Source organism: Prosopis cineraria, unplaced genomic scaffold (genome assembly GCF_029017545.1).
Source record: "Prosopis cineraria cultivar Desert tree isolate PC_DT_omini unplaced genomic scaffold, ASM2901754v1 PC2, whole genome shotgun sequence".
Classification (NCBI taxonomy): domain Eukaryota; kingdom Viridiplantae; phylum Streptophyta; class Magnoliopsida; order Fabales; family Fabaceae; genus Prosopis; species Prosopis cineraria.
In genome coordinates, this window is record NW_026555333.1 from 44,710,981 (window position 1) to 44,728,498 (window position 17,518).

The following is a 17,518-nucleotide window of genomic DNA, read 5'->3' on the forward strand; positions in this document are numbered from 1 at the left end:
TCTACATTAAGAGAGGAGAAGGTGTTAAGCTTAGTATGGTTAACTAATTTTTTTTCAAACCTCTTTAACTTTTTTACAATCACGTAAAATATAGATTGAAGAGTTAAGAGAGTTATAACCTAAAGGACAAGTACGTTGCCATAACATAATATATTGAGAAGAACTTGAATGTAACTCTATCAATTTAAAATCAAGAAAGTCCAAATGGGCCTGTCATAGAGATGAAAATACATTTTCAATTCAAATGCTAAGTTAGCATGTTTTTTTTTTTTTGGCTTTGTTTGAACCTAAAAAACAAATATAATATATGTTTTGTTGGCCAAAAAAAATAATATACATTTTCAATTTATTTTTTTGGTAAAATATATATTTTCAATTTAATTACCCATAACATGATACTTTCCTTTTCATACTTTCCTAATTTTTCTCATGTATAGAGGCTTTTATATCACCATTTTCTTTTCTCGGAAGCATTATTAAAAACTTCATACAGATGAATAATTGGCATCCACCTAGAAGAATCCAGAAATATTCTGTTACATCTTATTCTCGTTAAAAAATAATGGTTACAAGTATCAATATATTATGTCAGTGATGGCTTCAATGATAGACTATTATTTGATATGTGAATGATCACCGATAAGTTTATTGTAGCCCTTTTGAAAATTTTACAATTTGCTCACTACAAACTTGAAATGTAAAAAATTTAGAATGTTTATATCACAATTAGGGGTATTCACGGGACGGAATGGGATCGATACACCCCCATCCCGTGTCCCGTCCCGAAAAAAAGATTGGAACTGAATTTTAGTCTCGTGTCTCATCCCGTCCCGAAAGTCGTTCCGTCCCGTTAAGAGTCGGGACGGGACTGGGACAAGATCGGGACGTCTCGCCGTCCCAATAAATAGAATAACATCGAAAAAAAATTTGAATAATAACGTTCATTAAAATTTTAAATCATATAATTTATTAAGTTTAAAATCAAAACAACACAAGCACATAAATAACAATAATTTAAAATTAATTATTGAATTATATCAATCATAACTACATATTATAATAACAAATACAAGTGATCTTTATGCTATAAGATTAACAACAACAAGCAAGTCAAACACAACATCAAATCATTATTTTTCTACTTTAATGAAGATGTACTAAGCTAATTACTCTTCTAAAAATAAGTAAGAAATATGTTATAAATAAAAGTTATTAAATAGATAGATTTAAGAATAAATTATATTAATATAATTAATATATTATAAAGAAAGATATCGCCATGCTTACTCCATGCCATTAAAATTATCAATATAAAAAAATTTAGTTTTAAATAAGAATTGCAAGTATTACAATTATAATTGATATAATTAATATAAGTATAAATTATATTAATATAATTAATATATTTAAATAAAAAATAATATATATAATATTCGAGACGGGACGAGACGTCCCGATAGTAATCCCGTGTCCCGTCCCGTCCCGTCCCGAACCCCTTTCCTGTCCCGTTCCGATTATTTTCGGGCCGGGACAAGACCTGTCCCAATCATACCGAGCCAATCAGGATGGGTCTAGGTTGAATACCCCTAATCACAATAACACAGTTCAGTTTTTTTGTTGCAGAAAATGACAGAAAATTCTAATCTAAATATTCCCTGTTTGACAGCTGATACTTGTGAAAGAAGCACGTGACTTTCAACTTTTATCTTTTATTGAAATTAATAACAATAATAAAATGTTCTATATAAATTGTTATTAATTAATTTGTTTTTAAAAAATTAGTCAAAACATTATTTTTTAAAAAAAATTATCATCTTTTCAATCATTCTCTTGAGAAATATATAGCATTTGACTTATTCAAAATATTCTCATTAATTACATGTATAGAGTATGATAAGGTAAGAGTATAATTGAAAATATAAATATATATATATATATATATATATAACTCGCCCAATGTCTTACATTTTATATCAAAGCATGACTTTTAGAAAATTTTTTATAACACTCTATAATGTATTGTGGTCTAAAGAGAGTATGAGTTATTTTTAGCCAAATTACAAGTTCAATTAATTAATTAATTATCTTTAAACTAATAGTATTTTTTTTTATGTTTGCTCTTATTTAATAGAATATTCACTTAAAGAGGATTTATGAAAAAAACCCATTAATTATATATTAAAAATTAAAAATATCTTATATTTTTAACACTTGATCTCATTAAAAATGTTTTTATATTTTTTAACAGGAGGATAGAGTATATAGAAATTAAAAGCATGCTAACAACTTGTTGCAATTAGGGAGGGTGAGGGGAAAAAATTAACTGCCACATTTTTGTCCTATACTCAATCTCATCCTTAATATAAAACACTTTGAAATTTTTTTGTTGGAAACTTTTTTTTTAAATTTTACCCATTGTTTATTAATAATAGTTTGAATTCATAAACTGCAATTTACTATGATTATTAATTGTAAAAAATGAAAAAATTGAAAAGTTACATATTTTAAAAAAATTAAGGATATAACCACTATTTTTTAATAAGCAAGAACTTAGTTAAATCTATCTTATATTAAAACAAGGAGGAAGCAATATTTAAAAACAAGTATGACTTTAAAATTTACATGAATATTATTGTATTGATGGATGATGAAGGATAGTATTAGTCAAAGTGTATTTATGAGAAGGTTATGATTTAGTGGACAAATTAGATGGGTTTGAATGAAGACAGAGACATCTTAATTAATACTCAAAGCAGCTTTAGGGGCTATCCATTTCGCTGTCTCTTCACATTCAAGTAAAGGCTCTTCAATGCTTCATTGAAAGCAGAATCAACTCTCAAAACTAGATTTAATTTTTCTTTTTATTTCAATTATTTTTGTATAATCTTCATGCCATCCAAGTACCTAGATTTGCCTGCCTCCCTTTTTTCCCCTTGACTTGTTTAATTAATCTGAATTTTTTTTCCCATCATAGAATTGATTATATAAGCGGAAACACGATCATTGGTGTTTTTTTAAAATATATAACCAAAATTATTTAATTTTAATATGAATTTGGATTGAAATTTGAAAGCATTGTAGTAATTTAAAAAAGAAAGAAAATTTTGATGTGAAATGACATCTAAACAATTTAAGACTAAAAGAGCCTAATTCACACCTAGTTTCTTGCATTAAAAAAAAAAAACAGGTAAACGAATCAACAAACATTTAGTTCAATTAATAAAAAATTGTATTAATTTAATTAAAAATTTTGAGTTCAAGTTCTAAAAATATGATGACGTTAAATCTTTGTTGCAAGAGTTTTTTGTCCTTTGTGGTTCCTGGATTCGTCTTTTAATTAATTTCATAAATTTATAATTTTTTTACTAAATTAAAATTTTTTTCTCAAATAATAGTTTAGTTGTTTGATGACTTAATCTTTTAAGAGTACATTAGAGTAAGTGCGTAGATATGCATTTAAAAATTTATAATGTGAACGTAATTATGGAGCTAATATTTTTTAAAAAATAAAAAGGAAAAAAACCAAATTATGTTGTACTCGCTAGCCTGGGGATTAAAGCTTAAAAGGAATTATTAATTAAAGTTGATGTAAGCAGATGTTCTCACCACTTAAATAAATAGTTGAATATTTAAACTCTAATTTTTATATGTGTAGCAATTTAGTTAGTAGAGAAATACCCCTTAGTCTTAATAATACCTCGAGGGAGATTTTTTGTTTATCAATTGGAGTCTATTACTTATATTTACTAAAAAAAAAACTTAAAAGCAATCCCAACAAGACTGTCTTAAAATTGTATTATTTTATTTTAGTAGTGAATAAATAATAAAAATTTATAAATAATAAAAAAGAAGCAGAACATGTGTGGAATGAGTAACGCTTTGGTTGACTTTAAAAAGATATCTTGAAGAATGAAAATTAATATTAAAAAATAAGTTTGAACATTGTTATAATAATTAACATTACTTTAAACAAAATAGCCGTTAACTAGGAATGACTAACGTGCCACTACTTTGAAGTTTAAAAAAAAGGTGGAAGCATGTGGAATTTTTTTTTTTAATATTCTTTGTGAAGCTTCACAGTATAATTTAATCACGTTAATTTTAAATATTTCTAGCAATATTTATGACAGGTATATTATTAACTAATCATAAAAATTTATAATTTTTTATTAATCTCAGAGACAAATTGTTCTTTCTGGATAGGTTCAGCTAATTAGCTCTGTTTGTAAAATTCAACTCTGCTCATGAAAAAAAAATAAAAAATAAAAAATGGAAAATTGTTACATTATGAAACATATTACAAAATGCAAGCACTTAGTGATAACTATATACTTTTCTAATCTATTTATAAATTATTTTTAATTTTAATGTATTTCATTATAATTAAAGAAAATCTTAAACCTTATTAACTTTCTTTTAAAATTTAAAAAGTTTCTACATTACCTCTAATAAGTATTCTTGAATTCCATTAATGGTATTTTTATTCGCATTTAATGAGGGAAAAAATGTAAACAAAAGTATTGAAGATTGGCAAGTGTTATATAAATGTGATCAAATTTTTTTTTTCTTTCTCTGCCCATTGTTTGTAAACCTAAATGGGTGGACCTGCAAATCAGTGAACCAATCACCTAGATGATCTAGTTAATTGTGGAAACCAATCACCTACAACCACACTTCACTGATCAAACTCAGCCAACTTAATAGGTTGACTTAGTCATATTTTATATTTTTATTTTCCTTTTTTTTTCCTTTCTTCAAGAATATTAAACCCTAAATCAGATATAAATGTTTTAATTAATAATTTTAATGCTATTGTGTTTTATTATTGTCATAAACTTATAATTATTATTTTTATAAGACATGCATACATAAGATTTTATGGATAAATTTTTCATATGCCCAAGAATTAATGACTTTTATTTAAATATTACAGTCTTTCATATGAATTTTTTGTATATTTAATTAAATTATATGATCTGTTTATTTCGAGTTGAACCCTAATTGGATCACTAACTCTTAAACTACTACCTTAATTAGTTTAATAACTAGTCTGCTTTTCAATATTGCTCTATAAATAGAATTAAAGAAGTAATAAATAATTTGAAGAATTAAATTGTTAGAAGGGAAAAGGGAGAATCTCATTTAAGGCCCCCAATACACACAAATTTACATTTATAGCCCAATAGAATTTAAAAATGCATTGCAAGCTTAAGGGCCTTTGTTTCAAATTTTGTTATTGACAAAGAAATGTATTTGTTCTTATCTCAACAGAATATTCATGTATACACAATATAATATTCATGAATCAAGTGCATTTATAAATATTGTGTTCATTCGTGGATATCGTGTTACGCATACATTGATATTTTGTTGAGATAAAGAAAGTGTGTCTTTTTATTCACAACACAAAGTGCAAGAAGGACACTGGGGCTTCCTTTGCATTTTCAAATTTTATAAGGTACTGAATGCAAATTTTTTGTGTTTGGAGTCCAATGTGAGATTCTCCCAAGGAAAAAAGCTGTTTACTCACGTGACATCCACATGATGCATGTGAAGGGCATGATTGCAGCTAGGTTCTGATTCTGATCATTCATTCTCATCTCATACAATCCATTTTAAGGTCAAATATCAGTTTTCTTTTACCTTGATAGTCCACCTTAATTAATTCCACAATTCATCACAAACAATCAAAACATATACATTATGATTATAATATATTAGGACAAATTATTTATTAAAAAAAAAGAATAGTCATATATTAACAATTACATTTATTTGGAGAATTTTAGTTTCATTTTTAGTACTAAAAGTATTCTCAATGAACAACTAAGGACTAATTTCTTTTGAAATACAAAAATTACATATTAATGAGTTAAGCAAGAATTTGATGGGGGGGGGGGGAACCTTAGTCTCTCTCCCAGAGAGAGGGGGTGATCTCAAGTAATTACATACCAATTCTTTTTAATAAGGATTAGGAGATTTGCATGCGTTTTTATAAGGGATAAATTGATACACTGGCCAGAAAAAATCTTGTAATAAAAAAATATGAACTGAATTTTTAAAAATTTGAAAGTATGACTGATTTACATTGATATATAAAAAGTTTATTATTAAAAAACTAAAAATTTTATATCATTGATATACATAGAGTATAATTAATAAATATAATAAACCAGTCATAATGTAAAATATACTAAATGTTAGGCTGTTTGCTTGATTTGATCCTATAATATGGACTACATCTCAAAAGTCTCTCATATAAAAAAGATAAAGAGAAAAATTAAATTACTTATAAATAAATAAAATGAGTCTGGTGTTTTTTATTTTTTTATTATTGCATCAACTATCCCTCCATTGGATGCCATTTTATTTAAAATACAATTAAGTATTAAGTATGGGTATCCCTCTTGATAAAAATTTCAACCTTGGTATATTTTTATTTACTTGTCATTATCTAGTAAATTATTTTACTACCATAAGATCTATTTTAAAAAAAACTTAATCTCGCCCTATAAATATAAATGTCATGAGAATGAGACTAGCATTTATTGTTTTTACTTATCCTTATTTACCTTGAAATGCTCAATTGAATCTTTTTCTTAGGCAAGCGGTAATGAAGTGTAAGCAGAGGTTAAATATTCAAACCCTAGCATTGCATTAAAAAAATATAATATTTATTTTTGGGAGAGAGAAAAACTAAAATCTCTCAAACGAAAAATAGAAATTTGAATAAAACTACTCATAAATGTGTTTACTCTTTTAAAATAAAAATAAATGAGACATGCATGGCTGAAAATAATTAATAAAATTAAAGCTTATAAAATAATAAAGAAAAAAGAAATGAAAAAAAAAAGGGGAGAGAAAGTTGGAAAGGATTTGTCCAATGGGGTCAAGAGTGATGCTTCAAATCAACGTATGTGTTTGTTCCTTCATTGGTGGCTTTTTGTGGCCCCTACATACAAATCTCATAATTAATTATTATACTCGGAAAAAGACCTCACTTCTTTATTCTATAATCTATTTTTGTGATTGTCCTTACTCATTGGTAATTTAATTTTCTCTCTTTAGTGATTTTAACATTAAGTTTAGTCAAATTGTGTTGACATAATTGCCCTCCTTTTTCTTTTCACCATGACATGATTACCCTCCTAATTCTTTGAAATTTTAAAAATAAGCCAGTCGTACATTCGTCATGTATTTTACCAATGAATTTTGATAAATAAATAAATGAGAAATAAAGTCACTTAATTATTTGAAAACTATAACTTGTGAAACAAAAATGCTTACACTTATTTTTATTTTAGAATTTACAGTCACAACTATTTTGATCAAAATGTTTTTATATTTACTATTTGTATGATAGGTAAAACAACAAATTGTTTCTTAAATTATGGGTCAAACAACGTCTAGAATTTTAATATTATTTTTGGTACAATGTTTTTTTAATTTTTAAAAATGGTACAATTTTATATTTATTATTAAAAAAATTAATTTTGACCGTTATTTAACAAAAAAATGACAAAAATGACCTAAAAAATTGTTAAAAATCAAAAAATTACTGTAAATGATCCAAAAATGATAGATAATGATTAAAAAATTATAGAAAATGATCAACAAAATTTTGTTGGTCTTTTTTTAAATTTTTAAGGTTTTTTTATTTTTAAATTAACTAATGATCAAAGTTAATTTTTGTTAACAATAGAGGTTAGATTGTAATATTTTTAAAAGTTAAAGAAAAATATTGCATAAAAAATAAGTTCAAGGTCTAAGAACCTTCTAGTAGGATTATAGTATGATATTAATTCTTTCTAATTTTTATTGGATTAATTTTGAAAGAAAATGACTCCAAATGTGCATACTTCCTAGATGAAAGGAATTATTTATATAAAATAAACTATTGTAATTGTTTTTGTGGATGGACCAAGTAATTTAAACATTGGCAAGGAATGCAATTTATCATTTTTTGTTAATATTTTTACTGTTACCATATTAATTGGTTAAAATGTTGACATCAAAACAAATACGGGATTAAGACTAATGCTTTTGAATTATTGGTTTCTATTTTCAGTAAAACATAATTTGTGTGGAGAATTTTTTATCTTAAAAAAATGACCATATTTATCTTATCATTGAAAAATCATATAGCCAACATATTTTTATTAAATAAATTTCGTACAAAATATATGACACTTCTTTGACTAATTATATGACATCCCGAATGACAACATAATTATGCCCGATAATGAAGAGTCATTAGTTTTTAACATGAAAAATGAGAGATTACGACCGAAAAAGCATGAAAATGAGATATTATTATGTCTCAACTGATCTGATCATATTTTGTCCTATTAAAGTAAGCATATACATGACATAAATATCTCTTTCTCTTATTTTTATATATATAATCTTACTAATTATGCAATTATGGAGAATTGTATTTCCTATATTTACTAAAAGAACATCACAAGAGCAACAAAGCAAGGTTTTTTCTTGTGTTGACAACGATAAAAAATGATAATTGTAATTGTAATATTATTATTATAGTCTATAGAGTTATGAGAGAAACGACCAAGAGGACAAATACAATATAAGTAGGAAAAATTAATTTACAGGTCTTTAATTTTTACTTGATTTTAAATTAGATATCTATAATTTATTTTGTTTTAATCAAATTCTTATAATTTCATGGACTAAATATGTTAGTCCTTGATTATTATGATGCTTTAATTTTTTCTTTTTTAAAAATAAAATTAAGTATTTTATATGTTTATTAAAAGATTGTATGATTTGAAAACTAACTACATTATCTTTGTGGAGAAAATTAGCTCAATGACCTTAAAAAATACAACTTCCATCAAATTATAGATGAGATTTTTAAATATTTTAAAATATAACTCATTCATAAAACTAATTAAATGTGTTTTTTTATCCTCAGAATAAATTTATTATTAAAATAGAATATATCTGATTTAACTAATATTTAACTGATTGAATCTTTCATTTTTTATCATCAAAATTTGTATTGTGTGCTCCCTCTTTGATTTATCATCTCTAAATATTTTCTTTATCAAATTTTTTAATCTAATTTTTTTGGATTATCATCTTCATCTCCTGTACAATGCTTTTCTTCATCAAAATTTTTGATCTGATTTGCTTAGATCACCATCTTCATTATAGAGCTTTTCCTCTCTACTTTTTTTAGATATTACAAAGAAGATATTAGATATTGAAGAGGAAACTTCATTATTAATTTGCGATACTACATCATTGATATATGACCATATACCAATACTAAACAAATTGGTTAGTTTTCGTTGATATGGCTGGTATATCAGTGATATATATCTTAGATCAATATAACTAAATAAGCAAACATAAATTTGTTTATAATTGATATGTAGTCATATATCAATGATGTAGTATGGCATATCAATAAAACTAAAAACACATAATTATTTGCCTAAAATAGATCAAATATAGTCTTTAAAAAATTTTAGACTCTTAGCTTATTACAGAAAATCAAATATCTAAACCAATAAAATAAAAAATCATGAATCTGTAGCTCCATTTCCCATCCGGCATGCTTCATTCTGTCAAGTACCGTTGATGTATCTCACCTCGCCTTTATCTCTCGTCATCGCAACTATGGCTCACTCACACCGCTCTGCTATCTCACGTTCGTCTCTCTCACGTTGAGTTCCGTCTTCTCTCTTGTATTTATTTCTTTCGTTTTAGAGATTTCTTGCGTTTTAAATCTCTTAGTATTTGAAAAAAAAAAACAGATATTAGAAAGGCAACTTTGTAAGTTAATTATAATCTAAATATTAAAAAGCCATTCTTAAAATTTAAGAAAGGATAGGTTATTTATTTTACTTAATTTTATAATATAGGCTATCTGTGCAAAAGTCCCATCTTTATAATTCAAAATTTATATAATTAGGTCATGTTTTCTAAGTAATTTTTACACATCTAGAATCTTCATAAACAATTAATAAAAATATAAATATTGTATTAAATAAAACTTTTTTTACTAAAAATATTAAACCAAATTTTCTCTAAATTTTAAAAGTATTTTTATTTTAAAAAAATTTATTTTTTATTAATAATTTTAACTTTTATGGACTAACATATTTAATTGATCAAACTACAAAAGCCTAATTAAAATAAAATAAATTACAAAAACTTAATTTAAAATTGAGAAAAACTATATTATATCTATGTGCATAAGATTCACTTCCTTATTTTTGCCTGTTAATTAGACGTGTTTTATTTATTGTATGTTATAGAATTTGAAGTGAATCATATTATTTATGACTTAAAAAAAGTGAGAATTGTTATAAGTTTTAGTATAATTTTTATTAAAAAAATTTATTTTTCTCCAAAATTTGCCCAAACTTTACTCAAAAATATTTAGAGGATGTAATATTTTTATTTTTCCTTCTTAATTTGATATGACTTTTTTAGACATATCCTACCCCTGATATGTCTCCAAACCCTAATTCTCCTAAACTTTTTTTTTTATGTATATATAAAAAAAGATGCGGCTTTTTATTTATTACACCAAAGATGATATGAGTTATATTATTTATAAGTCATGGATAATTTGATTTGTTAAAAAATTATTTAATATTTACTATTAAATAGTACACAAATATAATAGACATTTATTTATTTTTTTTGTTTTTCAATAACAAAGTGAAATTCTATTGTTTTTTTGTTACCAACTTACAACTGTAATACGGACACTTTTAATCAATATTTTCTTTGATGCATATTATAAGACATTTTTAATTATTTTGTTGGAATCATGGAGAAGTATTTAAGATATTAACTTTATCTAAAAAAAGAATAAACTTATAATTTTATCTTTGTTTCAATAAAGTTTTTTAAATTTACATTACATTATTTCTTATAATTAATTAACTTAAATAGGAAAAATATAGAAAAAATGTGATTAATACCATATTAAATGCCTCATATTAAAGACAAAAAAAATTCTTCTAAAAAGCATTCTATAATAGAGATTAGATGGAGTATAAAATAGAAAATATATAATAAACTTTGCCATTCAGTATTCACAAAGTGGTGGTTTACAAATTGTAATACTCATTCTTCAAATTGTATAAAAAAATGTCTGATTTTGATAAATGAATTTTTCCCCCAAAAAACAATAATAATAAACGAATCAAGATGAGATAAAATGATATCATGAAAAATTAAAATTTTAATAAATATTTTTCCATTTTATAACAAGAGGACAGTTTGGGAAGTAAACATCAGCAAGCTAGATTTAGAGCTCTCATTGTTGGATTGACGTTGACCTTCCCTCTCTCTTTCTCAACGTGATAGCTACACTGCAATGTAACACTTTATTTATTTTTATTTAAAATAACAATATCAAATTAAGTTAAACTTATTTGATAGTATATGTTTTCAAATTACTTAGTTAATATACTTTTTAAATAAATAAATAAATTGTAGTTTCTATGTTTCTATCGATAATCACAAGACTTGATCACATGTGCAAAAAATTTTATTCATTTGTATACTTTCTTTGTGTGTGCTGTCTCTCTAACTGTTGTAATAACCTCTTTTAAATTTAGGCCATGCACAAAATTAACTTCATAATATATCACATTATATTAATAAAATAATAATGGACAAATTAACATCACAAAATTATTCTATATAAATCTAGGAACCTGTGTTATGATAGTTTAAAAGGTTTCGGAAGTTACTTAAAGACATAATATTCAAAGATTATGTACTTTAAAATCGTTTTTGTATGACTATATTTATTTAATTTTATCAAAAATAAAAATTTTAATAATATTACATTATAAAAATTATTTATTTTTTTTATCACCAATTTTTTTTAAAAGTGATTTTTAAGAAAAGCATTTGACACAATGCTATAAAAAAATTTTCAGCAATGAAGTTCTATGAAGTCATTTGTCGTTTGTACTGGTAATGTAAGCATTAACTATATTGAAAATCAGTTAAAATTGCAGTTAAATAATTGTCATTAGACTTATCATAAATAAAATAGTCCATTAAACTGATCAACACATGTAACTATATATTGATTTAACCGATTGAATTCACCTGTACTTCATTGACACGCAAAAATACTAGCATTACATATTAAAGACGAAACAGCAAAACTTTTAAGCTATGCAAGCTAAGAGGGCTCACTTGGCTTTTACTATTGGGTTGCTTGTTGAATACATTTCTGGTTTTGCTCTCAGCTATAAATGCGTCTTCTCTTTCTTTTATATTTGCTTTCACTTTACTGTTTCTCTTTCTCTGCTTTCCTCCATTACAAACCAAGCTTCCTTTCCAGCTCGCAAGAGGTCCCTCTCTCTTCCTCAAGCACCCATACCCACCAACCATTTTACCCACCTTTGCTTTTTCTGCCCTCCAAAACCTAGCCTTCCCTACTTCCTCTCTCTCTTTCCTCTGCATTTTTTCCCTGGAAAATAAGATTTTTGTCTCGCATTCCCGTCCATTTTCTCAAAATCACATCCACAGTTCGTTTTGGCCCACTACCGGTTTCAACTTTCGATCCCCACTTATTTACTACTCTTGTGCAATTTTAATCTTTTGCAGCATCTCGGCTTTGTAGGGTTTGTTTGTGTTTTCTCCCGTGTGCCTGCGTCTATCTATGCTCATTAAGTCTCTATCTATTCAAAAGGAAGGCACTCGCTTGCTTCTTTGGGTTCTAAAGGTAGTGGATCAAGGAGGCTAGCCTGGATCAATGCAAAGGTAAATACTATTGCTATTCCTTTGTCTTACTGAACCACTTTTTTGGACAATTCATATCTCACTTTGCCTTTCCTTTGCTTGGATCGTAAGTGATGCTTCCTGGGTTTTACTTTTCTGCCAGATTTGTGTTTGTGATTACAATTAGATATAATGGGTTAATAGGCTGGTCTTTGCTTTGCCAAGAGATTTAGAATTTAATCTGCCTTTTCTGATTAGGGTGAATTAGACGCAAATGGTTTTCTGGTTTGCTAAATGTTTAATTTATTACCTTTCCTGTTGTCTTGGAACAGCTGGATTCTTACAATTTTCCTTAATTTTGTCGTATACACTGCACCTTGCAATACTTAATTATTTTTTTCAAAAAATAAAAAGTATTTCAAATAATCTTAAATTAAAAGCTCATGTCTCAGATAATCTTTAATCATGACAGAACTGCAATTGGTGATCAGCTGACCTGATGTTGTTGATTTGTGTTTATGTGATATTGTGATTTCACTGCAGAAACTGAAGCTGTAAATTAGACTGCTCAGATGTGTTTTTCCAAGCCTTGCGTGAAAGGAATACATTGTTTTTCTACTCGGTTGGGAATGCCTTGATTCTTGTTGTAGAAGAACTTGGAGGACGAGTTGATCAACTTGTAGCACCCAATTATGTCATCCAATAGCTCTTTAAAAGCGGAATTGTCAAAGAAGATTTTGGGTGTGAAATTATGGATTTTAATTGGGGTTTGTGTAGGCGCCTTTATAATATTGATTCTTTGTATATTATCCATATGTGTGATGTTTCGGAGAAAATCTAGAAAATCTCTGGACAGGTATTCTTTATCACAAATACCAAATATCTCAAAAGATATTAAGGTGGACAAAGTTGGGGTGCAGAGTTCTCATGATCACCCAGAAAGTGTATTTATTCATGTTAACGACAAAGCAACTGATAAGAATTCAGATAAGATGCTTGCCCACTTAGGCATGAATAAATCCAGTGATCCTGACAATATCAGTCAGTGCAGCTCAATTTATCATCACGAAAGAGGATTTAGTTCCTTGTCAGGAGAAGAAGGAAGCTCTGGGACTGTGAAGAAGCAATCTACATTGTCATATGGAGGGCTTGTGACTGCATCTCCTTTAGTTGGATTGCCAGAGTTTTCTCATCTTGGATGGGGCCACTGGTTTACACTTAGGGATCTGGAACTAGCAACAAATCGTTTCTCAGCTGAAAATGTGCTAGGTGAGGGTGGATACGGCGTTGTTTACAAGGGCAGACTGATCAATGGAACTGAGGTGGCAGTGAAGAAAATTCTTAATAACTTGTAAGGGTACTTTTTGACGCTCAGTTAATTTTTTCGTTCAACTAAACAATGATATTGTTTAATCTTTCTCTGTAATTGTGTTCTAAATTGAATTTTTAGGGGACAGGCAGAGAAAGAATTCAGGGTAGAAGTGGAAGCTATAGGCCATGTACGACATAAAAATCTTGTACGCCTGCTTGGATACTGTGTTGAAGGAGTTCACAGGTAGGATATCATTTCGCAAAATTGTCGATTTCATATTTTAATGCATGTGGGTACTATCTTTCATATACTCTTGTATAAGATTTGGGTTTTAGACTATCATACTACCTCTTTTGTACTCAATAATAGTTCATTTTTTTTATTGCCTTTTTTTTTTAAACTTTTCATCTATTCCAATGTTGCTGTGCAGGCTTTTGGTGTACGAATATGTAAATAACGGAAACCTAGAACAATGGTTACACGGGGTTTTGCGCCAACATGGAATTCTTACCTGGGAGGCCCGCATGAAAGTTGTACTTGGCACAGCCAAAGCGTAAGTTCATCTTGCAATGCAAACATATGAGCCATGGTAGCGTTTTCAATTGTCTATTACTTGGTTTGGTTGTTCCTCACCTATTAATCGTGATAATTGTAGACTATTTGCTTTACCTCTTTTCTGTGCTGATAATAATGATTATCATTGTTATAATTACCATATTTTGTGTGTCCAAATATATGTTATTGACATTCCATTCCTGTTGCTTGGTGATTTTTGGATATATCCTTTATATATTTGCATGTTTGGAATCCATTTTAGTGCAAAAGGTTTTTGCCTCTTGGACAGCATAATTGGACCACAGAATTAAACTCCCTAGTCTTGTGAGATATAATCCCATCTCTAGCTATGGAGTCAAGGTTTTTTTCCCTAATTAGTTATTCTTCCCATCTTAAAATTGATTTCAAATTTGTCACCAATATTCTCTGTTTTGGAGATTTCGTTGTTCCCAAGCAGACTTGGTTAATAGTGGGAGCTAATATATTTCAGTGATTGGTGGCAGGCTTGCTTACTTGCATGAGGCAATTGAACCAAAAGTTGTTCACCGTGATATAAAGTCTAGCAACATATTAATTGATGATGAGTTTAATGCAAAGGTTTCTGACTTTGGATTGGCCAAACTTTTGGACTCAGGAGAAAGCCACATAACTACTAGAGTAATGGGAACATTTGGGTATCCAGAATATTTCATGCTCTTTCCTTATACTTAACAAAAGGAGTTGCACCTCTGGAAATTCACATGTTACGTCTTTTTTGAATTTCAGTTATGTGGCACCGGAGTATGCTAATACTGGTTTATTAAATGAGAAGAGTGACATTTACAGCTTTGGTGTCCTCCTCTTGGAAGCAGTCACTGGAAGGGACCCTGTAGACTATGCGCGACCTGCTAACGAGGTAGCAAATCTTTATGAACTCTTGCAACTAGCTTGCCTATTCTAACTACTGAGACTATGATAAAATTATTCATGGGACTCCACTTGCTAGTTCAAGCTTGAGTTTCTAATGATCCTTGACACGGTATTGGGGTGTCTATGACCAAATGGTCGAGTATTTGGTTGTTCCTGTGTCACATGTCCTGTTTTCTTAACTAAGTTAAGTAAATACGAGATATGGTGGACTTATGTGTTGCTTACACTTCAAGCCCAAATGGCTTTTTGGGTAAAGAGATGTGATAGGGATTATGATAAACTATTCATGGGGTCTCTTTGCTTAAAGCTTAAGCTTAATAGTTTGTAATGATCCTTGACAAATGTGATCAATGCCCATACCATAGGTGACGACTGATGAGCATTTCATTTTGTCATGACAGGTTAATCTTGTCGAATGGCTCAAGATGATGGTGGGAACAAGAAGAGCTGATGAAGTTGTTGATCCAAGCCTTGAAGTTAAACCATCAACCCGATCTTTAAAGCGTGCCCTTCTGGTCGCACTTAGGTGTGTTGATCCTGATGCAGACAAGAGACCCAAAATGAGTCAGGTTGTGAGGATGCTTGAAGCTGATGAATACCCCTTCCGAGAGGTTTCCACTACCATCTTATTGCTTCATATATAATTTTTTTTTTTTTTTTGCTTACTTGGCGACTCTGAATCTTTTTTCAGGAGTTCAGCAACTTTTAAATGTTAAGTGCCCTTCCATCATTATTTTCCTGAATGTGTATGCTGTCTGACCAACCGTCGTGTAGAATTATTCAAGCAATGGATAAAATCTTTTCGGGGAAAAAATATATTTTTGTAGTTTGCATCATTTTTTCCCTACATATTTACTTTCTACGCATATGGTAGTCAAATATGCTCTATGCATCCATCATTGTTGGTCAAGAGATGGAGAAGGGGATTCATCTTCTGCTAATAAAGTCATACTTTATTGTTGGGAATATTTTTCTATTGTGGAAGCTTTATTGAAGTAATAACATTGCAGCTTCACTGTCCTGCTCATAAAGGCATAATGTTATCAATTGATCAAATTTTAATCACTTTCAGGATCGAAGGAATCGAAAGAGCCGCTCAACGAGCATGGAAATTGATTCCATGAAGGATATTTCTGGTTTATCTGAAGCAGAAAAGAAGGCAGGCGACTCTGAAAACCGAGCACCAGATACAACTGAGGGGTAGGACTACTGACAGCCATATGACTTGCCTTCAGCCAAACCAGTAATTATTCAACATCATATATCTATCTACCAAGTTTGTCCCTTTAAAGTTGTTTTTATGAATCTGAGAGAAGAATCACATTAGAGTAGCCTCCTTATATAATCAAGAGTTTTCTCAGTCAATGTGGCCATTCAAGGATATGTGATATACTATAACCACAGGGTAGAATCAGGAGTGAGTGAGTGAGTGTCTATGTTGTACAGGTGTCTGCTTGGACTACCTTCTCATTACATGATTGTTAATTTTTTTTTCTTTGGGTTATCCTTTTTGACTATCCTTGAGTACCCCTGCAGAGTGGAGAATGAAGACTTATGTTTGCCTTCTTCCTTTCTATTTTGCTTTCATTTTGTGTTTATTATTATGTCTAGCCTTCAAAAATATCAATCCAATGATTGGCTTTTCAATAGAACTATAACATATGAAAGATTTATTTATTTTCTTCAAAGAATCATTAATGTGGTTGAATTATAAGAAACAATTACATGTTATTCCTTGTTTGTGGTATCTAAGTAACTAAATTTGGAGAAAATATTTTTGCTTTCGCATGTTACATATTTTGAAGCTAAGTATTGCTGAGAGTTCAACCTCAGAGCTCTGACTAGCTGGAATGTATATATTTAATTTAATTTTTACCCCTTTAAGTACTACATACAGTTCATTATGCAACCTTCCCAGATGATCTCACAAGAGTCTGCTGCGCATGTTTCTGATTCTTTTGTTGTAATTAAGAATTATGTTTTATATTGTAACGTTGTAATTGGGATATTTGCCACATG

At 28.5% G+C, this 17,518-nt stretch overlaps 1 protein-coding gene across 1 annotated transcript; it reads left to right on the top strand.

The window, feature by feature from the left end:
- The first annotated feature begins 12,280 nt into the window (after positions 1–12,280).
- On the top strand, positions 12,281–17,073 carry LOC129303631 (probable receptor-like protein kinase At2g42960). Its single transcript, XM_054943065.1, has 8 exons — positions 12,281–12,765; positions 13,267–14,074; positions 14,174–14,278; positions 14,466–14,588; positions 15,094–15,264; positions 15,356–15,485; positions 15,901–16,110; positions 16,572–17,073. Exons 2-8 carry the CDS (start codon positions 13,416–13,418, stop codon positions 16,701–16,703), a joined length of 1,530 nt encoding a protein of 509 aa, XP_054799040.1. The 5' UTR covers positions 12,281–12,765; positions 13,267–13,415; the 3' UTR covers positions 16,704–17,073.
- The last annotated feature ends 445 nt before the right edge of the window (positions 17,074–17,518 follow it).